This window comes from Bufo gargarizans, chromosome 10, assembly GCF_014858855.1.
Source record: "Bufo gargarizans isolate SCDJY-AF-19 chromosome 10, ASM1485885v1, whole genome shotgun sequence".
Taxonomy (NCBI): Eukaryota; Metazoa; Chordata; class Amphibia; order Anura; family Bufonidae; genus Bufo; species Bufo gargarizans.
Genome location: NC_058089.1, coordinates 111,254,533 through 111,279,940, shown reverse-complemented (window position 1 = coordinate 111,279,940; position 25,408 = coordinate 111,254,533). Strand labels below are relative to the sequence as shown.

At 45.0% G+C, this 25,408-nt stretch overlaps 1 protein-coding gene across 1 annotated transcript in view; it reads left to right on the top strand.

Moving 5' to 3' along the window:
- The window catches only part of LOC122920828 (serine/threonine-protein kinase Nek11-like), a 202,856-nt gene that overhangs the window by 161,238 nt on the left and 16,210 nt on the right, over window positions 1–25,408 (top strand). Inside the window, exons 13-15 of the mRNA XM_044270580.1 lie at window positions 12,576–12,664; window positions 13,457–13,517; window positions 15,073–15,160. Coding sequence (XP_044126515.1) covers window positions 12,576–12,664; window positions 13,457–13,517; window positions 15,073–15,160 — 238 coding nt within the window. The remainder of the gene's footprint in view (window positions 1–12,575; window positions 12,665–13,456; window positions 13,518–15,072; window positions 15,161–25,408) is intronic.

Genomic DNA, 25,408 nt, shown 5'->3' with positions numbered 1-25,408 from the left:
CCCTGCTTCTCTGGACTCCCGCCTCCAGCCAGCACAGAGATGCAATCACTTTACGGCCGCAGGACCGGCGCAGGTGGCGCGATGACGTAATCGCGCCGATGACGTCATCGCGCCGCCTGCGCCGCTCCGGCGCACTGCTCCCCTGCTCCCCGTCTCGTCCCTGGCATAAAGCGTCCCTGGCATAAAGCGGCTGTGTATTCCGGCCCGGCCGGCCGGCCGGGACAGCAAGCCAGGGAGGCCCGGGGGGCAATTGCCCCCCTGCCCCCCGGCCCAGTCCGCCCCTGTCTCAGTGGGTTGCTTCAGCCATGCTTGGCTGGAGCAGCCTCCTGTGCATTCCATCTGCCAGTAGGGGCCACCCTTGTGGTCATAAACTAACTGTGACTCTTAAGTTTATGTTGATGTTCATTTGATGTTTTCCTTTGCTATGTTATACACTTATGGATCTGGGTTCCTGTGTGTTTGTGTGTGTGCTATGTCCATTTGTGTTTGGGTGTGGACACTTGCTGTCTTGCACGGGACCCAGTCTGAGTGTCTGTGGCAGGTAGGTGTGGAAGTGCTTTTCAGCCTCCTGCCATATCCATAGGCTGTTTATGTTCCTTTCCCTGCAGCTTGGCCAGTGAGACTCCTGTTCCTTCGTGTCCAGAAGGAACAGGTCGTCTTACCCTGCTCCTTGTTCCAGGGCAATCCTGAGGGCTAGCAGGGACCCCAAGGCATCCGGTGTATGAGTCCTCCCACCTTCAGGGTTGACTCATATGATTAGGAGTCAGAGTCAGTTTAGGGACGCGAGAGGAGGTGACCTGCTCCCTAATACTATCGTCCTGGTCAAGCAGCGCGTAACATCTTCGGCATCGCACGGCTGAGGATTTTACCCATCCTCAGCCGTGACAACAGCCTGGTGGTTACAGTCTCAGTTGAGTGCACAGTTTGGTGGTTACAAGAAGTGGCACACAGCTTTGCAGTTATAGTCTCAGGGGTACACAGCATGGTGATTACAAGTAATGGTACACAGCTTGGTGGTTATAGTCTCAGATGGGTACAAAGCTTGTTGGTTACAAGAAATAGAATGTAGCTTAGCAGTTATAGTCTCAGTTTGACACACAGTATGGTGGTTACAAGAAATGGAACACAGCTTGGCAGTTATTGTCTCAGTTTTCGCACTGGCTACTAAGCCTTATAATAGACTGAAGTACCCTGTTCAGTAGAGATCACTTCTCAGCAGTCATCTCATTATCATGGCAGGCAGGATTACAATCTTAAATATAGATAAGACAACCATTCACAATAGAGAATGGTTACAGCTTATCTACTACCCCTCCCTGCACAATGCACCTCTGCACGGGTCACAGAGCTTGTCTAGAAAACTCTCCCATATACATCAGTTTTCATTACCAGTCTATTGTGTATCTACGGCCCATGGTAGCTGCTGTTTAGCATGTCCCTGAGTTTTATTAACAGCAGCTCAGGCAAGATGGCCATCCCCAAAATCATGTAAAGAGAAAATAAAAATTGTTTTAGGGTCCACGTGTCTCTATATCTGTGCCTGGTCTAAATTGCCTTCATAGATACAGCTACAACAAACAACTGTGTAGAAAATCGCCTAATGGTTCAGATCAGAGGGAGGAATCTTTATAGGAATAACATCAATAGCGAGAAGTGGATCATATTGCCCTCGCTTGCTTATTCCAGGGATAGCTCTGAAGACAATTCTAAGGTTTCTTACAAATTACAGCCCTGTCTTCTAATGGTCGTGGTCACAGGAGCCGTTTTAGCTTTTTTCTTTTGTCCTGAAAGTGCTAAAACAAATTGCAGAGGAGTGTGAGACATAATTCATAAAACCTCCGTAGCTTCACATTAATTTGCTCTACTAAGCATATTTGACCTAAATTTATCACATGAGATAAATTTTTAAGTCATGCTAAATTTTCACATCTTGACTTAAGCAAAGTGCATTTGAATGTATTCCTGACTAGGTTACAGATAGGCAGGCTTATTTCACTTTAAATCATTCATGAGAATTAATGTGGGGGGATTAAAGACTTAAAGAGGTTGGACATCATAGTGGGGGAACCCCTTAAGGAACCTGAAGGGAGAGACACCTTGTAGGAGTGGCTCCCATCTTAGCAGCTTGTATTGCATGGATGGACATTCATCTGAATGCCTACATTTCCCTTCAGGCAGATACTACAAGAGGAATAAGCTGTTTCGTAGAGCAGCCACATCTTGAAAGGGGGCTGTCTCTGGGGAGACAATTCTGTAAGAGGGTCAGTTTTTATTGTGTGGCCCTTAGACCTCACATGGTGTCCAATTCAAGGATGGCAAAGCTGGAGGAAGCCACAGAGCAGTTAGAACTTTACTCTGGCAGGGGCACAAAGCATGATGGTTATAAACAGTGGCACTTAGCTTAGAAGTTACAATATCATTTGGGCACAATTTTTTACACAGCTTGGTGGTTATAAGAAATGGCACAGAGCTTAGCAGTTATTGTCTCAGTTGGGCACACAGCTTGGTGGTTACAGGAGATAGCATACAGCTTGGCAGTTATAGTCTGAGTTGGGCACACAGCTTGGTGGTTACAAGAAATTGTACACAGCTTGGTGGTTACAATCTCAGTTGGGTACACAGCTTGGTGGTTACAAGAAGTGACACACAGCTGTGTGGTTTTAGTCTCAAGGGCACACAGTATGGTGGTTACGATCTCAGGGGCACAAAGCTTGGTGGTTACAATCTCAGTTAGTTACACAGCTTGGTGGTTACAATAAATAGTACACAGCTTGGTGGTTGTAGTCTCAGATGAGCGCGCAGCTTGTTGGTTACAAGAAGTGACACACAGCTTGGCGGTTATAGTCTGAGTTGGGCACACACAGCTTGGTGGTTATAGTCTGAGTTGGGCACACACAGCTTGGTGGTTACAAGAAATAGTACACAGCTTGGTGGTTACAATCTCAGTTGGGTACACAGCTTGGTGGTTACACTCTCAGTTGGGTACACAGCTTGGTGGTTACAAGAAGTGACACACAGCTTGGTGGTTATAGTTTCAAATGGGTGCACAGCTTGGTTACAAGAAGTGTCACACAGCTTAGCAGTTATAGTCTCAGTTGGACACACAGTATGGTGGTTACAGGAGAAGGCCCACGGATTGGCGGTTATAGTCTCAGTTGGTCACACAGCTTGGTGGTTATAGCTTGCATAGAGAAACAGGACCAAATTGGGCTATCCTCTGCCTTGGTCTTTGATACTTAATGGCAGGGCTTACTCAACTTCCACTTGCCCTCAGTAGAGGAACACACTAAAAGTGGTCGAAAACTACTGACAGAACACACAATACAAGAGCACTATGTGGGATCCTTTTACAACCTATTTAAAGAAGAACTAATTTGTTGTACCAAAACACCTCACCAGATATTACCCTATAATAACCTATTTTGAAGATATGGTCATAATTAGCTGCACATTACCTTTGAGTGGAGGGGCGTTGAATATTTGTTGAGCTCCATAGTAGCCACTATACCTGCTACCTTGGTCCATGATATCCGTGCAGACCATGGTAGGAAACAGCGAGGTTCTGCATTCCTCTATGCTTTTAGATTGGGGTAATATAACCTGTGCCTTTGGGGTATCCTCACAATAACTGTTGATTAAGGTTTTGCTTTCTCCTGATATTAAAATTTGGGGGGTATCAGAACATTCTGGGCTTGTTCACTTCATCCAATGTTAACGTCAAGTCTTGCCATTTCTTCATGATGGACGGGATCAGACATGGCAACAAATTACAAGTCTTTGAATTCTACCGTTACTTATTCAAGCGGAAAGTTTGTGGGTTCGGAACCAGAACTGTCATTGTGGATCATTAAATATCTGAACAGTGGCTCCTCACTATTTTTATCGTCTATTGCTTGAACTGATGCATCTACATAAGAAACATCTTCATTATTAACGGTGGTCTTGGGAAAAGACCAAAGCATCTGATGAATCATTTTCCAGATGCCGATGGTATTTATATGTAGCAGGTGATTGGACGCTAAGATGAATAGGTTTGATACAGCATTCCCAGCATGCAAATTTCCTGGGGCTATAATAAGTGAGTGGACGGCGAGATATATTATGTATACTGTATATATCAGTAAATCTTTCATCTCACTTGTAATTTATATGCTGCAACCTGCTTACTTCAGCATCACGTCGTAAAATGGCAATGAACTGAAACCTTGGCCTTATGCGAGACAGGTTAACCTAGAAACCACTGAGCGGCCTGGAATGAGAAGAATTGTCTACTACCAGAGCATGAAATGGAACAAAATAAGAGTGATATGCTTTTAGTGACGGGTGTTTTTTTTAGATTTAGAGGTCTCATGGATATTACTTCACCCGTAAGCTCTATGACTTATAATATATACAGTAAAGAGCTGATGGAACTCAATATCATAAGTCATGGTCAATGTCATATTAGAGAGGACCTGTCCCCTCTCCTGACATGTCTGTTTTAGTAACTACTTGCATTCCTCGTGTAATAATTCTGGAGCATTTATTCTTATCACTCTATGTTGTGCAGTTCTTCTATTACTCCTACTAGAAGTTATAAATAAATGATCCCTTACATGTCTAATATTTAGGTCAACATTGGTAAATTTGGGACATTTAAGCCCCAACCCGGGAAAAGTCAAATCCGAAGGAACTGCCCACTTCTGTTCGGGCTTACATAAGCCCCACTCGTTTTGAACCCAGGACAACCCAAATTCTTATTTTGGCATGACACAGACCTTAGTGATATGTTATGTTTCATAGTGGTGTTATGTCGCATCTTACTAATTTGGGATGCAGGCGCCACTTATCTGTGTTTCGCACCTGCCAGTTTTTCCCATGTTAGTATGATGGATCCGTTGTTACAGCGCTTTGGTCCTAAGTCTGAATCCGACCCAGGATAACATCTGCATGGAGTTTGTATGTTCTCCCTGTGTTTGCTGGGTTTCCTCCACGTTCTCCGGTTTCCTCCACGCTCCAAAGACATACTATAGGGAACATAGATTGTGAGCCCCATTACGGGCCAGCACCTGCTGATAACGGCTGTAAAGCGCTGCGGAATACATCAGCGCTATATAAGTTATTAAAATTATAATAAATGGAACAACCCTGCGCTAGGTTGAGTATCAGATCTGGCATCAGGCATATTACCCAGTGGTGTCCAGTTATTAACAAGCTGACACGTTGAAGGGAAGTCATTACAGGGGCTCATTAAGTAAATGGTAATTGATGTCTCCTCCGAGAACTGAAGAGAAACAAACCAGGAACACAGCAATTACATGCTGCTTAGTTAGTAGCTTGACTTCAGCGGAGCTGCGGATTAAGGGGGACATGAAAAGAACAGTCAGGGGGTTCACTAATACAATATATTGGGCTGTGTCAGGGGTCTGTCATCCAATGATGAGCACACACATTAAAATATAATGCAGTTTCCTAAGGCCCCTTGCAGACGAGCGTGTCCGGATTAGGTCCGGATGCGTCCCGGTGCATTGCGGCAAACCCGCGTGAGTAGGTACGTGATTGCAATCAGTTTTGACTGCGATTGCGTTCCGTTGTTCAGTTTTTATCGCACGGGTGCAATGTGTTTTGTACGCGCGTGATAAAAAACTGAATGTGGTACCCAGACCCGAACTTCTTCACAGAAGTTCAGGTTTGGGTTCAAGGTTGTGTAGATTGTATTATTTGCCCTTATAACATGGTTATAAGGGAAAATAATATCATTCTTAATACAGAATGCATAGTACAATAGCGCTGGAGGGGTTAAAATAAAAATAAAATATTGAACTCACCTTAATCCACTTGTTCGTGTAGCCGGCATCTCTTCTGTCTTCTTTTGTGAGGAATAGGACCTTTGATGACGTCACTACAGTCATCACATGGTCCGTCACATGATCCATCACCATGGTGATGGATCATGTGACGGACCATGTGATGAGCGTAGTGATTGCCCCTGACTTCTCTACTCCACCAGAGGGAAGCGGCTGAACATAAAGGCACTTTAAATGTGGCTTTTATGGTGTATTGCAGGAATGCTCAACCTGTGGCCCTCCTGCTATTGCAAAACTACAACTCCCAGCATGCTCGAACATCCTACAGCTATCAGCCTACAGCAGGGCATTGTGGGAGTTGTAGTTTTACAACAGCTGGAGGGACGCAGGTTGAGCATTCCTAGTGTATTGAATGTACTGTACTCCCATGCACCCCTTCCACCACAAAAAAGTGTATATGGTACAATCTTCCTTTTCTCGTCCTCCTCCTCCATCATATCAACATGCTTATTAGGCTGCCCTCGCTCCTAACGTTTTAGAGGGTCAGCTCAGCAGCAGGCCCTCAACCATAACTGTTTCGATGGTCAGCTCAGCAGCAGGCCCTTAACCATCATTTTTTCCATGGTCAGATCAGCAGCAGGCCCTCGCCCATAATTTTTTCCATGGTCAGATCAGCAGCAGGCCCTCGCCCATAATTTTTTTCCATGGTCAGATCAGCAGCAGGCCCTCGCCCATAATTTTTTTCCATGGTCAGATCAGCAGCAGGCCCTCGCCCATAATTTTTTTCCATGGTCAGATCAGCAGCAGGCCCTCGCCCATAATTTTTTTCCATGGTCAGATCGGCTCAGCAGCAGGCCCTCAACCATAATGTTTTAGAGAGTCAGCTTACCTGCAGACCCGCAACCATACGTTTTTCGATGATCAGCTCAGCAGCAGACCCTCACCCATAATGTTTTAGATGGTCAGCTCAGCAGCAGGCCTTCACCGCTAATGTTTTAGATGGTCAGATCAGCAGCAGACCCTCACCCATAATGTTTTAGATGGTCAGATCAGCAGCAGACCCTCACCCATAATGTTTTAGATGGTCAGCTCAGCAGCAGGCCTTCACCGCTAATGTTTTAGATGGTCAGCTCAGCAGCAGGCCCTCACCCCTAATGTTTTAGATGGTCAGCTCAGCAGCAGGCCCTCGCCCCTAATGTTTTAGAGGGTCATCAGCACGCCCTGGCCAGCAGGCCATCAATCATAATTTTTCAAGGCTGTGTATGATGCCCTCCTTTATGTGTAACAAAGGGTGTATTGGAGTGCCGGTTCCTTGTAATTTTTGGCAGCCCTTTCACTTAGTGCATAGGCTTTATGAGTGAAGGAGTCCCACTACCTGAACAATTGTACCACAATGTGAATGAGGCCCTGCTTTATGTGATATACAGGTTGTATCGGAGTGCCTCTATCTTGTAATTTTTGGCAGCACTTGCACTTTATATACAAGTAAATATACAGGAAAGAATGTTTCCTAATAATTTCTCCTCTAAAATCGATTTTATCTTCGGTTTGGTGCTTATTATTGTCAGTCTGTAAAAGTGGCGTACTACTCGGACAACATCGTTCCCAGCAGCGACCTGGGAGTCCAAGATGCATCCAGACATCCTCCCCATGCTGTTCCCGAACCATTTCAGGGGTGTTTCTGACCTTTTCAGGTGAACCAGACACCCTCCCCTCATCAGAGCAGGGGGTGCCTGGTTTAATGCTCGGGTTCTCCTATTGACTTCTATTGTGCTCGGGTGCTCGGTAGAAGCCATGGTGCTCACTGAAGCTTTGCAGCCTCTCCAAACACCTGATCATCAGGGGCAACGGGTGTCAGACCTCCACCGATCAGATACTCATGACCTATCCTGAGGATAGCCTATAGGTCATCAGCATTAAACACTTGGAAAACCACTTTAAACCGCTATCCCATTTGCACTAAACTAGTGTTTGGAGTCTAAGAGATTACCTGGATTTTACCCTTTGACCCCTACGCTGGGATCTGGTATTCACTACAGGGAAGTAGTCTCGGATTGGTGGTGGCAAAATAAAAGTAATGGAACCATAGTCAGAATCAAGACAGCAGTCATTTGTATTGGGGTGCAGAAGAGTAACCTGAAGATCCTAATGCAATATGGTTACCACATGCCATTTTTAATACTGTTATCTTCTTCTGTGGCAGTATGACTTTGGGGACCCATCAGGCACTAGGATCTGAGTCTGCACCCCTATAGCCACACTTGTATTGGGGTGACACTCCATGCCCCTTTACAGACTAGGTGGTGTGAGTAAATACGGAGAAGCGCTTGACTAGTAAAAACCACCACTATGTCTAACCCATGAGCTTCATAGGCAAAAGATGGCCACTGTAAGTACTTCCATCCGAGAGGTTTAACCCTGGGTTCACACCTGAGCGTTTTACAGCGCGTTCAAACGCGCTGTAAAACGCTCAAGACATGAAATCCAATGCTTCCCTATGGGAATGGTTCACACCTGGGCGTTTTACAGCGCGTACGAACGCGCTGTAAAACGCCCGACGCTCAAACAAGTACTTGAGCTTCTTTGGGGCGTTTTGACGCGCGTTTGTGGCCATAGGACACTGCAGTCAATGACACAAACGCGCGTCAAACGCGCGTTCACTATTACAAAAACGCGCGTTTGACGCGCGTTTGGGAAACGCTCAGGTGTGAACCCAGGGTAAGGCTTTGGTTCTTAAGTTCTGGTTTATCTGGATCATACAATTGGGGGGACTCATAAAAACAACAAGTTCGTCCATAACGACCGCTTCAAGTTAAAGGGGTGTTCCCATCTGGGACATTGACGGTATATCGCTAGGATATGTCATAAATGTGGTGTGGGTCCCACTACCTCCAGAAGTGAACAGAGAGCAAACTGCGCATGCACATCCATCCAGCGCTATGGAGGGGACATAGCACATGCGCTGTGTGTTCTCTGTCCACTTCCATCTCTTTCTCCCTTGGTTATGTTCATTATTTTTCGGTCCTAGCATGCCGTCTCCTTGTTGTGTTCTCCTCTTTCTTTGACCCTGTCCTCAAGTATAAGTGTCTGAGCTCCTCCTGACAACCAGGATAGATGTTTAGCCATGTAGAGGAGATCAAGTGCTGGGGCGTGCGAGCCTCCGACGGTGAGCTTGTGATCAGATAGGAAGGGGCAGACAACTATTACCAGCTTTATTATATATATATATCTATAGCGCAACCATCTGTAATGCTTCGGAAAGCAGAGAAACCTCAGCAATATAGACACATTTATTATTGATAAGTAATGATGGAGGAAAGCAAAGGTAATTCTTTATATCTCTATGGTGTGGAGTATTGTGCACACGCGGTTCTCTCCAGGAAGAAAATCCTAACTTAATGATACGGCCTGGAGCACCTTGGGATGAAATGCACTGATGGAGGAGGATGCAAGCTTCACTTTCCTATTATCAGCAATACACAAGCCCAGGAGTGGAAGCTGCGGTGCACGTCCAGTAAAGGATATGTAAGACATCGTAGACGGTGCAGGGTATGACCTCATCAAGGAAAATGTATGGACAAAATGTACTTGGATGGTGTTCAGTAAAAAAAATACAATGCATCTAGTGGTTGGTATGAAATAGACTGTGCCCCCTATGCCCTCTGCGGCTGGTGTCTTCACTGACTGCGGAGACAGTCAACGTCTCTTTAATAACATGTGGGCAGCTTGAGAACAGTCCCACCAATTGGATGTGCTGCGGACCCTTTTTCTTCTATTACACTTTGATGTTGGTGTACGTCTGGACTGCTGTCCCTCCGTTTACTTCGTCATCAATGGTGCTGCCCTGATTTTCGTTTCTTTAAGTTTTATTGCCATCTGGGACATTGATGGCCTTTCACTCAGTGTCGTATAGATGCTCCCACCTCCAGACCTAGACTGCCGGTGAGCAGACAGCAGCCGTGCATGTGCGGCCACCCTAGGTTCACTGCTGTGGGCTGGCCCCGCCATTTCCGCCAGTCCCATAGTGGTGAATGGAGAAGTGGCGTGCTCTCCATTTATCACTATAGGACTTCCGGAAACAGCCAAGCTGGCTCATTCATAGTGATGAACGAAGAGGACCCAGCGCATGCACGGGCCCCATTCTGGGAGATAAGAGTGGGTCCCAGAGATGGGACCTGCGGCTATCTGACATTGATAGCATAACCCCTTTAAATTGTATACATATTTATTGTCTAGATGATTCCTAATGAGGGAATTCTACGGAGCGCGGTTGTCATCATTAGTGGGCATCCTTTCTATTTATATGGAAATAAAGATAATTGAGCACAGGACATGCTGCGGAAACGGGCGACCATCAGACCTTAATTATAATACATGCATTTTCCATCTTCCACCTACTCCCTTCCTATAGCAGTAACATTTTTGCTCTTGCACATATATAATGGTAATGAAAATCCACTTGGAAGCCAAGTATTGCGATGTTTTCCAGTTCACACGGTTCTCGCACTGAGTTGGTATTATTCCACGATGAATCATCTGTTCTTACCAAAGCAACACAGTGACATCAATGAGCCCCTTCCAAGGACATCGAACATTTCATGCAAAGTGTATCTGTGCCAATGATCCCATGATGTGCTACACAATGTATTAAATATAAGACATACTGGTCAGTATACGGGGGGCAAACCTAGAGGAGGCTTCATGGTGAACACCAAAATAAGCCTTCCCCCCGTAGATGGCTCCTGCACCTCACCTGCATCATCGGACCGGAGGGCATGCCGCTAGTTTGTCACCCTTCTTCCTACCCCTTGCAGTGAGATAAGCTTGTGCTGCTTGAGCATTGGTTAAACCATCAATGGAGGAGAGCAATGGTACCAGACCAGGCTGAATTGGGGGGAGCCCCCCTTCACTGGCAACATAGCAGTTATACGGTATATACACTCTTATCGTGCACTGAACCATTGTCACACACACTCCCTCCAAACTATACTGTTAGCTAATTATTCAGTAGTTAAATATGTATACATTGAGTAACTTTGTGTATATTATGTTACTTATCTTATACCAGTCCTTAGTTGCAGAATGTATTATGCTCCAGAGCTGCATTCACGGTTCTGCAGCAAACAATACACCAGAAAATCTTGTTAGACACATCCCTAACAGCTGAAGGGGAGCAGAGGACATTTCCTAGAGTACAAACCAAGATAACGTAATGTATGTACACAGTGACTCCACCAGCAGAATAGTGAGTGCAGCTCTGGAGTATAATACAGGATGTAACTGAAGATAAGTACAGGATAAGCAATGTAATGTATATACACAGTGGGACTCCACCAGCAGAATAGTGAGTGCAGCTCTGGAGTATAATACAGGATGTACCTCAGGATCAGTACAGGATAAGTAATGTATGTACATAGTGAGTGCAGCTCTGGAGTATAATACAGGATGTAACTCAGGATCGGTACAGTATAAGTAATGTATGTACACAGTGACTCCACCAGCAGAATAGTGAGTGCAGCTCTGGAGTATAATACAGGATGTAACTGAAGATAAGTACAGGATAAGCAATGTAATGTATATACACAGTGGGACTCCACCAGCAGAATAGTGAGTGCAGCTCTGGAGTATAATAAAGGATGTACCTCAGGATCAGTACAGGATAAGTAATGTATGTACATAGTGAGTGCAGCTCTGGAGTATAATACAGGATGTAACTCAGGATCGGTACAGTATAAGTAATGTATGTACACAGTGACTCCACCAGCAGAATAGTGAGTGCAGCTCTGGGGTATAGTACAGGATAAGTAATGTATGTACACAGTGACTCCACCGGCAGAATAGTGAGTGCAGCTCTGGAGTATAATACAGGATGTAACTGAAGATAAGTACAGGATAAGCAATGTATGTACACAGTGACTGCACCAGAAGAATAGTGAGTGCAGCTCTGGAGGATAATGCAAGGTGTAACTGAAGATCAGTACAGGATAAGTTATGTAATGTATATACATAGTGGGACTCCACCAGCAGAATAGTGAGTGCAGCTCTGGAGTATAATACAGGATGTAACTCAGGATCGGTACAGTATAAGTAATGTATGTATGTACACAGTGACTCCACCAGCAGAATAGTGAGTGCAGCTCTGAAGTATAATACAGCATGTAACTCAGGATCAGTACAGGATAAGTAATGTAATGTATGTACACAGTGACTGCACCAGCAGAATAGTGAGTGCAGCTCTGGAGTATAATACAGGCTGTAACTCAGGATCAGTACGGGATAAGTAATGTATGTACACAGTGACTGCACCAGCAGAATAGTGAGTGCAGCTCTGGAGTGTAATACAGGATGTAACTCAGGATCAGTACAGGATAAGTAATGTATGTACACAGTGACTCCACCAGCAGAATAGTGAGTGCAGCATACTTATCAGTATAAGATAAGTAAAGGATTCAGAATCAACTGCTGTGGGGGCCCAAAGAACTCCAGACCAACAATTAGGTGACACAATTAGAGCTGAAAACCAGGGCATTTTATTACTGCCCCAGCAGAATAGTGAGTGCAGCTCTGGAGGATAATACAGGAAGTAACTCAGGATCAGTAGAAGATAACTGATGCAATGTATTTACAGACTGTCCTGTAGAGTATATGAACTGTAAACTAGTGTTCACTGGTGGACAGACTAAAACACTCATCAGTGCTGTGTATATCCTGGAGCAGTGATACTTAACACCTCTCTCTGGGGCCTCTATGGATCATGGCCTCACCCTGTATTTTTTGGGTATCCCACAGACACTTGCAGTGAGGGGGAGGACAGCGAAGAAGAGGAGTCCACTGATGGGTCACTTCTCACAATCTCTTTGCCCTTGTCAGAGCAGCAGGTGAGTGATGGGCAAACATTTTCATTTAACCCATAAACTCGCCACTCAGGGTTTGAGACAAGTTGGATGACAATCTGGGAGCTCATAGTGAAATCACAAAGTTCGCTGGCCTCCCTAGAAACAAAAAGGTAACGCCATAAACATGCCCCTTGCCACCGCAGTCCCTTCTACAGTAATGTTAGATTAGAAAAAGGGAATTGCAGCTCAACCCCATTCAAGTAAATAGCAGACCATGGACCAAGGGTCAGTATTTCTGGAGGGAAATCTCATACAACATGCTTGGATTGTGTCTACGATCACTGTGTCATCCCTGTATCTTGTCTAGTACATGATATTCTATCGCTCGTTTTGCCCCATCCAATGTAATTTTATATATATGTTATATATTTATTATATAATTCTGTAGGCCAGTAATTAACACAAAATATCCTGCTGATGATTCTAATTTTATCAGTAAAATGTCATACGCCGCCTTACAAATGGCACCGAGACAACGGCGGATGACAGGTCTCAGAAGATAAAATCGTTATGGACATTGTTCTATGGATGAGCAGCAAATTCTGCTGTCACTATGGCAACTAGATAACTCTATTGTCCGATATCTTTTTTTTTCTGATGAGCGCTTTCCACGGTTGGAACATTAATATTGGTTGCATAATAATTGTGGTTGTAAGATTAAAAAATAAAATTAAAAAACACCTCACCTTTTTACTGTATTATCTATAGCTGACCTGTCCTCTGTGCACAGGACTCGTGTCAGATCCTGGTTTAATACTCCTCTCCCTCTCCCAGAGTAGTACCTTGCGTGCCTACCAGAGCTGCCTGCAGAGGTTCCTGGACTCCGGCACTGACTGTAAGTAACGGTTCACATTCCTAGATCCGTTTGCTGTATAAGAAAAAGTCGTAGTCGTCATTGATGTAAAGACTGTTCTTCCATAAATGCAATTTACCAGAGCCAGCTGTGTTCAGGAACTAAGTAAGCAAGGGATGCTGGGAAATTCTAACTCTGATATCGGAATAGTGAGTGCAGCTCTGGAGTATAACACAGAATGTAACTCAGGATCAGTACAGGATAAGTAATGTATGTACACAGTGACTGCACCAGCAGAATAGTGAGTGCAGCTCTGGAGTATAATACAGGATGTAAGTCAGGATCAGTACAGGATAAGTAATGTATGTACACAGTGACTCCGCCAGCAGAACAGTGAGCGCAGCTCTGGAGTATAATACAGGAGGTAACTCAGGATCAGTACAGGATAAGTAATGTAATGTTGTACACAGTGACTCCACCAGCAGAATAGTGAGTGCAGCTCTGGAGTATAACACAGGATGTAACTCAGGATAAGTAATATAATATATGTACATAATGACTCCACCAGCAGAATAGTGAGTGCAGCTCTAGAGTATAATACAGGATGTAATTTAGGATTAATACAGAATAAGTAATGTAATGTATGTACACAATGACTCCACCAGCAGAATAGTGAGTGCTGCTCTGCAGTATAATACAGGAGGTAGCTCAGGATCAGTACAGGATAAGTAATGTAATGTATCTACACAGTGACTCCACCAGCAGAATAATGAGTGCAGCTCTGGAGTATAATACACAGGGGTGCACCTAGCCTTAACTCACCAGCAGAATAGTGAGTGCAGCTCTGGAGTATAATACAGGATGTAACTCAGGATCAGTACAGGATAAGTAATGTAATGTTGTACACAGTGACTCCACCAGCAGAATAGTGAGTGCAGCTCTGGAGTATAACACAGGATGTAACTCAGGATAAGTAATATAATATATGTACATAATGACTCCACCAGCAGAACAGTGAGTGCAGCTCTAGAGTATAATACAGGATGTAATTTAGGATTAATACAGAATAAGTAATGTAATGTATGTACACAATGACTCCACCAGCAGAATAGTGAGTGCTGCTCTGCAGTATAATACAGGAGGTAGCTCAGGATCAGTACAGGATAAGTAATGTAATGTATGTACACAGTGACTCTACCAGCAGAATAGTGAGTGCAGCTCTGGAGTATAATACACAGGGGTGCACCTTTCTGCTGCCTGAGGCGAAAACTGAAACGGCATCCCCCCATGCCAATTTCTTAACCTAACCCCTTTTGCCACAATGAAAGTGCTCCTTGCCCATGGCCCTTCCGCTGTCCCCCTCTTGCCCCTACCTGGTGCTGCCTCACCTGGCCTCATTGGTGGTGCCCCCCTGATAATACAGGATGTAGCTCAGCATTAGTATAAGATAAGTTTTGCTGAAACTCTGACTGCAAGCCAATCCAGGTCCCAGATGATGTCTCCATATGTATATTTATTTCTTCATTTTCTGAAGTCTCTCGCGCTCTCTCGCTGCTCCTTACTGTCACCTGAACAGTGCTGTCTCTTTATCTTTCAGTCACTGAAATTCAGGAATCGGTTCCTTGGGATTCAGAGGACACAACTGTATCTGTCTGCAGCGAGCAGGAAATTGCACTTCTCAGACAGTAAGTATCAGCGTGGAGGGGAAGGAGGCTATCAAAGAAACAAGGAGGAAAGACAATACTGACATATTTACCCCACAGGGGCCTGTGTGCGGAGCAGATTAGCTGCCCTTGTACAGGAGATATATCAGCAGAAACCACAGAACTGCACAGTCAGCGGCAAACCGAGTCAGAGAGGGAAAAGCCTGTCAAGCCAATGAGTGCGGACAGACTATTCCACTGTCATTCCACCTCTTATGTCTAACTTGCAAGTTGGTTTAAAGGGGTTAAAACACATTCATTTAATGTTTCAACGCTGCTGCGGTTCCCTGTTGCTCTCCGCTTCCTGCTCCTGACTATGCAGTGTCCCACTGCTTAAAAGGATAAAGGGAAAAAAATGTTTCTTCTTTGTGTTATATTCATTTTCTTTTGACAAGGTGCAGACGAGGTTAACAGGTTGTTTAGTAGCAGTTTTAGGTGGGGCTTTTCTACCCTCCCCATTGTGAGGAGCAGGTCAAAACAGAGTAAAGCAGGGGCAAGCAGAAGCAGCACAGAAGAGCTCTGCGCAGTGAAACAGCCAGTGTGGGAGACAGAACATTAACCAGCCTCTCAGGAGGGAAAGTGTGACATTGTGGAGCATGCCAGTGTTGGGAGGAGGTGCATGTAAAAAAGACTGTGGAGGTAATTTGTCTGAAACTGGTCCAGGAGATGTAAGGCTTCTGGAGCCTGGGCATACTTTGGAGGCAGACTGCAGATTTGCTAAGGACTACACCCCACAGTGGAAAAGTGGTAGCCCCACATTGTGAGTACATAATTGAAGTGAGATAGGGGTTTAACACTGCTCTCTGCACTATGTCTGGATGCTCAAAGTTGAGAGAAAAGTACAGATGAAGGAAGATTGACTCAGTCAGCTAGGCCTGTTTGCCACCTTTGCAACCTGTGGAACGGAGAGAACTGTGGCAATTGCTAAATTGTGTAGCATCTGCCGGTCCGTATATGGTAAAGACTGTGAGTATGGCATTGGAACCATGTTTGCCAGTAAGATCTGTTCAACTGATAAGCCTCATCATTGCATGAACACCTGCATAGCACCACTACTGTACTGGCTCCTGCCTTGGACCCCACGATACACCATCATGCCCAAAGGCACCCTGAACCACCAACGGCTGTCACGGCCTATGGTGTACGCTGTGACACTGTTGCCACACTTGCAGTTGCCTGCTGCAACGTGCTGCTGTGAGAGCATGCGTGGCAGTGTCTCGGCCTTCTGGGTGATTGCCGTGATATTGTTGCCGGTGGTTACGTGGTCTAGAATGCTTGTGTGTGCACTTCCTCTTTAATTTGTAGCCTCCCTCTGTCTGGTGCTGTAAGGGTTAACTCCTTGACTGGGTGTGGTCACTTGGCTTATATCTTCTGTGGTTCCCTGGCTGGAGTCAGTTGTACTTCAGCTGTTGTTGGTGCTGGAGCTCTGCTCCAGTCCAGGGTGTTCCATCTGTCCAGTGAGGGCCACCCTTGTGGTCATCAATGTTATCCCGGTGTCTCCTTCCCTTCCTGTCCCTATTTGTATGGAGTCGGTTATGTTCAGGGTGTTTGTATGTCTAGTTAGGTGTTACATGTCTGGTGGTGTTTGGTGTCATGTTTGCTAGACATTCCCCTGTCTCATGTTTATTGCAGCTATGGGTGTCCTGGGTTCCTGTGTGGTTTATGGTGTGTGCTGTGTCCTTTAATGTTGGTGTGAACAGCAGCACTTGTGCACGGGTTCCAGTCAGTGTGTCTGTGGCAGGTAAGTGTGTTATTGGTTTCGCTTACCTGCCTACTCCATATGCTGTATGTGTTCCCCTCTCCTTGCAGCCTGGCCTCAGATAGAGACTCCTTTTCCTCCATGACTGGGATGAACAGGTCGTCTCTTCCCTGCTCCTTGGTGAGGGATTACCAGGGCGACTTAGGGTCTCTAGGAATCCTGAGTATGAGCTGTCCTACCATCGGGATCCGCTCATACGGTGAGGAGTCAGGGAGAGGATTAAGGATGCTGTAGGAGATGACCTGCTCCCTTATTACTCCTTTTGGCCAGGCTGATCCCCTTTTACCCTTTGACACCGCACGGTGGGGGGTTTCTCCCACTCTCCACCATGACAACGGCCCAGTGAGCGCCAGTATGAGGACCACAACCACGAGTAACTACTACCTCCACACCGCTCGTGTCCTCCCCACAACCTGCTGCAAATTGCTTGGGCTGCCTGCTAAGCCAATCTCTGGCGGAGGCAGATCATAGCTGTGGCCAGTGATTGGCTGAGAAGGGCAGTCCAAGCAATTTCCTGTGACGAAAGGAGCAGGAAGTGGAGAGGAGATGGGGACCAGAGCAGCGTCGGAATGGCAGCAATGGGAGGGATGCCAGCATGTACAAAAAACTAAATGGAGCCAATGACAGATTCCCAGTGCCATTATAACAATCCAAAATTATATGCCATTGTGGTCCTGTGGAAAAGTAGGTGACAACCCAAAGAACAAACCAAAGGGCCTTTGTCGCCCATCATCTGATCGGCACATAGAAGATCATGATAATGGCACAACAGAATATTTAAAGGGGTCCTCCGGCAACATAAAAATTTGTTTAAAATTTTGTCTGTTTGTAATAAAACTTACTGAAATACTTTACTTGTGAAATCTGCACAAAGGCCCAATTTACAACTCCCTCTAGCGGATGGTCCCAGAAGCTCCACTGCAGTCCTCCAACACAAGCAGGAAGTTCCCCCCTCCCCTCTCTGTGTCAGTCAGGGGACTGACTGTCTCAGTTCACTAGCTAAGTCAACCCCCTTCTCCATCTGGCTTAGCAAGTGACCTGAGTCACCGAGCCAGAACCCGCTTCATAGATATCAGCACAGAGAGGGGGGAAGAAGAAGTAAAGCCATGGGAATCTAAAGTCTCTCTCGGTAGAATCTATGGCTAGCAACAGTACCTTGGCAATAATGACTGTAGAGTTGCAGGATTTTGAAGGAAAGTCTGGCCAGGACGTGTCCAGGTGTGAAGGAGGTCTTAACAGTGTCCCTTAATGCAGTAAAGTCTGAATGGTTGTAGTCCAGATTACCATACTGGCTCCTGTGCTTGACCATGCAGATTCCAAGTTCTCTTTTTTTCTTTCTTACTCTGTCTTTCTCTCTTTCTGTTGATCTTGCTGAGATCCGTTAGTCTCTGAAGCCTTCTGAGCCTAAGAAGAGGGAGCATAGGTCATTGCTTCCTTCCTCTGTCTAGAACTCACTAGAGCTTCGGGTGGAGCCAGCCACCACCTAGCAACCTACAAGGGCTGAGCCAGGGTTATTAACCCTGGGTTTGCAATCCACACACAGATATACTGGTTGTAATACATGGCATAATAATCCATGATATAACAACAAACTAAAGGGCAGTTTTTGGTCCGGTTGCTGTCCGTTCTACACTCGGGCAGCACACGGACGTGAAAAGGAGCAATAAGGATCTTTAAAATGTCATAAGTTTCTGCTTCTCAATAAAAGAAAACGGCTTTCCTTTAGAATATGGGACTTGTGCAATTTTTGAAGCGAGCTGCCAGAGAGCACAGGTGTGAGGAGATGTTACAAGGTGCCAGCATGAGGCATTCCTCTTTGTGCCTGGGAATAAGCAGCTGGCGCCCCAGTGTGCGGTGTATTTCCGGGAGCAGCAAATAATGATGCCGTTCTGTAAAGGAGCCTGAAAGTTTAAGAAAAAAAAAAAAGAAACACAATGCAAAATGTCTGCAAGACGTTCTATAAGGTCATGAAGTGAGCGGCCTGCAGAAACCGGCAGAGACTACCAACGTCTGTCTCCCTCTGACTACCTGGAGGGGCGTCTTAGCTAAATGGGGCGTGTGCCCCAATTACAGACAAAGAAGTCCATGCCCCATTAAATTTTCCAAGCTTATTGTCATATTAAGCAACTTTCCTGACCAATCTCTCTTGACCTATTCATGTTTTGCAGTAAATATTGGTGGGTTTTTTTTCAACTCCAAAAACCTCTATCACCTAGACTGTGTGACGCCTAAGCGGATCTCAGATTACAACTTCCACCCTCGTTACTATTGGGCAGGCAAAATAGTCTTAAAGGGGTGATCACAAGAATAGCGTAAAAAATGAGAATTCGACATCATCTAGTACAAGACAATCCATTTCTTGCAAAGCTAGAACCAGCCCTGTACCTCACATGGATCCAAAGATCTCCCCGTTCATTACTTCAATTGTTCTGCTAGATTTAGGGGGCGTGTCCATTCTCATGTCCATCTCAGTAAGCAGGACAGAAAATTTGAATAAAGAGCAAACAGCAGGTGGTGCTATACTGATAGATTTCATTAAATAACTCAGCGGCTATAATACATTTTTAATTACATGCAATTAGAAAAGTATTCAGATCCAGGGGCTGGTTTGAAAAATGTAGAATATTTTTCGTGGCACAACCCCTTTAAAAGAGTTTTCCAGAAGGTCGATATTGATAACCTATCCTCTATATAGGTCATCAGGGTCCAATCCATGATGATAAGACTCCCAGCACCCCTGGCCAATCAGCTGTTTAAAGAGTCAGCAGAGCTCTTACAGTATACCAAGCACAGCGCCATACACTGTATAGTGGCAGTGCTTGGTATTGCAGCTCAATCCTATTCACTTGAGCCGGACTAAGCTGCAGAAAGTCAATGTGACCGATGCACCTCACTTCTTAGGCTGAGTAAGAGGCTGTGGTGTTCACATGAGCGACATCAATCAACTGATCGAGGGGCGTGCCGGGAATAATCCTTGGATGGAGTTAGGCCTCTTTCATATGGGCGTCGCATGTGGGGGCCGGATAGGATGCGGGTGCTTTGCGGGAAAATGCGTGATTTTTCCGCGCAAGTGCCAAGTGTTTTAATGCGTTTTGCACGCGCGTGAGAAAAATCGGCATGTTTTGTACCCAGACCCGAACCCGGACTTCTTCACTGAAGTTCGGGTTTGGGATCGGTGTTGTGTAGATTTTATTATTTTCCCTTACAACATGGTTATAAGGGAAAATAATAGCATTCTTAATACAGAATGTTTAGTAAAATAGGGATGGAGGGGTTAAAAAATAAAAAATAAAAATTAAACTCCCCTCATCCACTTGTTCGTGCAGCCCGGCTTGTCTTCTTTCTTCTTCTTCGAGGACCTGGGAGGAAAAGGACCTTTGGTGACATCACTGCGCTCATCACATGGTCCGTCACATGGTCCATCACCGTGGTGATGAACCGTGGGAAGGGCACAGTGACGTCACCAAAGGTCCTTTTGTTCCCAGGTCATCAAAGAATAATAAAGAAGACGAGACGGGCTGCGTGAACAAGTGCATGAGGTGAGTTTACTTATTTTTTATTTTTTTCAACCCCTCCATCCCTAATTTACTAAGCATTCTGTATTCAGAATGCTATTATTTTCCCTTATAACCATGTTATAAGGGAAAATAATAATGCACCCGCGTGTAAAACTCGCCCGTGTGAAAGGGACCTTAGGGTTTGATATTTACCAAATATTTTGCCAAAATATTGATTATTTAAATAGGATTTGTGAAACATCTTTCCTAAGAACTCTGCATTGTGCTCTTTCTCTGTTATTCCTCCTGGAAATGTATGAGAAAATTGACAGCTGGGCGTTACCATTCCTCTTGTCAATGGAGTACACAGTCTGGCGCTGTCCTGTCTGTTCGGCAAGGCTCATACGGTGTAGGGACACGTCCTACTGACAAGGAGAATGGAAACAGTTGTCATTTTATTCATATATTTCCAGGAGGAAAAACTGAGGAAGTGCTGAGTGCAATGTTCTAAGAAACTTTGATCCAGAATTGTTCTATTTAAGAAGTAACAGACATGTCAGTAGAGGTGAGAGATTCTCTTTAAGAACTAACAGAAGTCAAGAGAGGTTAGAGGTCCTCTTTAAGAACTAGCAGACATGTCAGGAAAGGTGAGAGGTCCTCTTTAAGAACTAACAGATGCCAGTAGAGGTGACAGGTCCTCTTTAAGAACTAGCAGACATGTCAGGAGAGGTAAGAGGTCCTCTTTAAGAACTAGCAGACATGAAAGGAGAGGTGAGCGGTCTTTTTTAAGAACTAACAGATGCCAGTAGAGGTGACAGGTCCTCTTTAAGAGCTAACAGATGTCAGGAGAGATGAGAGGTCCTCTTTAAGAACTAACAGACATGTCAGGAGAGATGAGAGGTCCTCTTTAAGAACTAACAGACATGTCAGTATAGGTGAGAGGTCCTCTTTAAGAACTGCCAGCATGTCAGGAGAGGTGAGAGGTCCTCTTTAAGAACTGACAGAGATGTCAGGAGAGGTGAGAGGTTCTCTTTAGGAATTGATAGATGTCAGGAGAGGTGAGAACTGCCAGCATGTCAGTATAGGTGAGAGGTCCTCTTTAAGAACTGCCAGCATGTCAGGAGAGGTGAGAGGTCCTCTTTAAGAACTGACAGAGATGTCAGGAGAGGTGAGAGGTTCTCTTTAGGAATTGATAGATGTCAGGAGAGGTGAGAACTGCCAGCATGTCAGGAGAGGTGAGAGGTCCTCTTTAAGAACTAACAGATGTCAGGAGAGGTGAGAGGTCTTCTTTAAGAACTAACAGATGTCAGGAGAGATGAGAGGTCCTCTTTAAGAACTAACAGACATGTCAGGAGAGATGAGAGGTCCTCTTTAAGAACTAACAGACATGTCAGGAGAGGTGAGAGGTCTTCTTTAAGAACGTTTCCATCACTTTGATGACTGGAGATTTTATAAAAAGGATTAATTAAGAATCAGGTTTTAGGATCCAAGGAGAAAAACAGTCCTATTTCCTCAGATGAAATGTGATCGCCATTTACGGCTGATCCCAGCGCGGCGGCGGCGCAGACAGAGCAGCGTTCCCGCTGTCATGTGCAACATGCCTTTATCTTACAGAACAATTAGAGACAGTGGATGTGAAAGCGCCGGAGGTTACCATGGAGACGTGCGGCCTTTCTTCCTATGACAGAATGGTAGAATTCAGGTCCTGAGTGGAGTCTGACTGGGAAGCCACAGGTTCCATACAGCAGTGGAAACCGCGGAATAATAAAAAGCAATGCCCCGCATCAATCATCGAAATCCGAGAGCCGGGGTAGCATTCCTCTTATTATCGTGTCTTACACAACAATACTTCTTAAGGTGTCCGGTTTGGCTAAGCCCATCCCAAACTGCAGGTCCCCCTCCCGGAACTGATCATTTTGAAGTCACCAGTGTATCCCATCAATCAGACGGAGGCGCCGAAAGGTTTTTGCACTGCGGTGATACCCTTTATGTTCACTGGGGAGGTATACCGTGTATCCCAGTATATAGGACGATGCAGGTATATAAATCAGTGCTAAAGAAACGCGCTAGTTATTGCTAGAAGCCGTCTATGTCCTGTGGAAACGTTAATACAGATACAGCAAACTTTAACTTGACATTTAATGTGTTAAATACCGTGATGAGGCAAACTTTAAATTGGCATTTAAAGGGGCTGCCCACTCTAAGTGCTTACTAATTGTATGTTCATCAGCAGTTCAGCCATTTTTTCTTAATGGCTTCCCTATCAAACGGGGCATAGATAGATAGATAACTTTAGGTCACTTTTTTTCTCCTTCCAGATCTAAGGCTCTGTTCCTAAGATAGGAGCCTTTTCCAAATATGCAAATGAACCATTTGGTGCAACAACCGGTGCACCCAAGCTCCTCTTCTTCTAGCGTCCAGCCCTGCATTGAAGGACAGGGCCTAGCAGCAGAGATGTCATCTTCCCTGCCCCTGTGTTCTCGCACATGCCCAGTACTGCCCTGATTCTCGCCAGGACCAAAATAAGCAGCGCATGTAGGATGATGTCTATCTCCACCCAGAGGAGATGGACCTCAGCACCGCATTATTGCTGCATGTACCGTACAGGCGATTTTGGCCCAGGTGTCGAGAAAGGTGGTCTCCACACATGGTCGACCATTTACTGACAAAGAAAAAGCAAAGTGGAGCTATCAGGAAACAAAATGGCATAACTTTATCCTAGGTCAGTTCCCCATCGATCAGATCTTATCCTAGTAACCCCCCTTTCCCCCAAGAAAACCTGCGTAAAAACCTTCTGCATTATCACAGGAGATCTCTACCAGCCATAGTAGCTGGCGGTGCCATCAATGTCTTTATCACAGTCAATCTCTACCAGACCAAGTTTGCCCACCTCTAACCTATGATCTATCAATAGAAATAACAAGAGATTCTTCATTGGCATTGTGGGCTAAAGGAACTTGGTATATCTGTTTATTTGTGTAAAAGAGCAACGCGTTTCAGGGCCTGGACTAGCCCCTTCTTCAATCACCACATTGTGTGAGGCCTGAGGAAGGGGCTAGTTCAGCCCTGAAATGCGTTGCTAGATATACCAAGGTTATACGTCTGGAAGTTCCTTTAGTGTGCAACGCCCACGAAGAGTCTCTTTTTCTCTGTTTCCATTGATACTTTTCCACCAGATCTCATCCGAGCGAGACAGCAGCTTCCAGAACCCCCATTTAGCACAACGCCCCAAGGTGAGTGGTTTATATACCCTCTGCCCTGTTTTTCATATATGCACCTTTTGTATACTTAGATATTTGGAAGATTCTAACATAAGATGGTCTCTGTAGGGTTGTCCATACAATTATCAGGAGAACTAGACCTCCTCCTGGACACAGGTCAATCCTCACGTAGGAGAAACATCTTCTTGATGCTACTTGATATTTTGAATGGATGACCACTGCTCTGTAAATGAGGATATTCTCTTGTATTAGGAGTGATCCCGTAACCTCTCGGGCTTGATTTCAGGCGGCTTGAGAGTCTGATGGTTAAGATTCCTAAATATACACTTTCTAAATTCAGAGTAATCCAAGACAGGCGGCTGCTTCCTCTCTGACCGACGGTGCCCCAGTTGTTCTAGAGCACCGAAAATAACCATATTGTATAAATTAAACAGAGGAAATGAAAAAATAATACAACTGTCACAAAGCGGATTGTGCACCAGTGAGAGGATTAGGAAAGGTTAATAAATGTGCACGGAGGGAATGGCAGTAATCTGAAGGACAACATGGACTCTTTCCAGGCTGCAGAAGTATTAGGAGACAAATAACTGCACTTGGTCTTGAAAGTCATCGGAGGGGCTGATATATGGAACCAGTCGTGGAACGCCGTCCAAGGTGCTGAAATACACAATATTGTAATTGCTTTTCCACTTATCTAAAATATTTCCCCACCGCATAGCTGTCCGTGGTGCTGAAGTGTTAGACAATTTAAGGCACTCTGTCCAAGGTGCTGAAATACGCACAATTGACCTGAAGCCTTCTCTCACTGAGACTCCATACGAAGTGCTGAATCCATCCAGTGGTGGCAAACCTATAGACTACAGTCCACCTCAATACATTAGAATGTCATCGAAAACTTAATTTATTTCAGTAATTCAATTCAAATAGTGAAATTGATATATTCTATAGATTCAATACACACAGAGTGATCTATTTCCAGCGTTTATTTCTTTTTGATGTTGATAATTATGACTTACAGCTAATGAAGACCCAAAAGTCAGGATCTCAGAAAATTTGAATATTGTATAAAACCAATAAAAAAAAATATGATTTTCAATCCAGCACGCACAGTATATGCACTCAATATTTGGTCATATTTTTGCATTGATGCAGCGTGGCATGAAGGCGATCAGCCTGTGGCACTGCTGAGGTGTTATGGAAGCCCAGGCTGCTTTGATGGTGGCCTTCAGCTCTTCCGCATTGTTGGGTCTGGTGTCTCTCATCTTCCTCTTGACAGTACCTCACAGATTCTCTATACGATTTAGGTCAGGCAGTTTGCTGGCCAATCAAGCACAGTGATACCATGGTTATTAAACCAGATATTGGCACTTTTTAGGCGCTAAGTCCTGTTGGACAATGAAATCAGCATCTGCATAGAGCTTTTCAGCAGAAGGAAGCATGAAGTGCTCTCAAATTTCCTGGTAGACAGCTGTTCTGACTTTGGACTTGATATAACATAGTGGACCAAGACCAGCAGATGACATGGCTCCCAATCCATCACTGACTGTAGAAACTTCACACTGGACCTCAAGCAACTTGGATTGTGCACCTCTCCACTCTTCCTCCAGACTCTGGGACCTTGATTTTCAAAGAAATGCTACATTTGCTTTAATTTGAAAACAGGACTTTTGACCACTCGGCAACAGTCCAGTCTTTTTTTTTCCCCTTAGCCCAGGTAAGACGCTTCTGACGTTGTCTCTGGGTCAGGAATGGC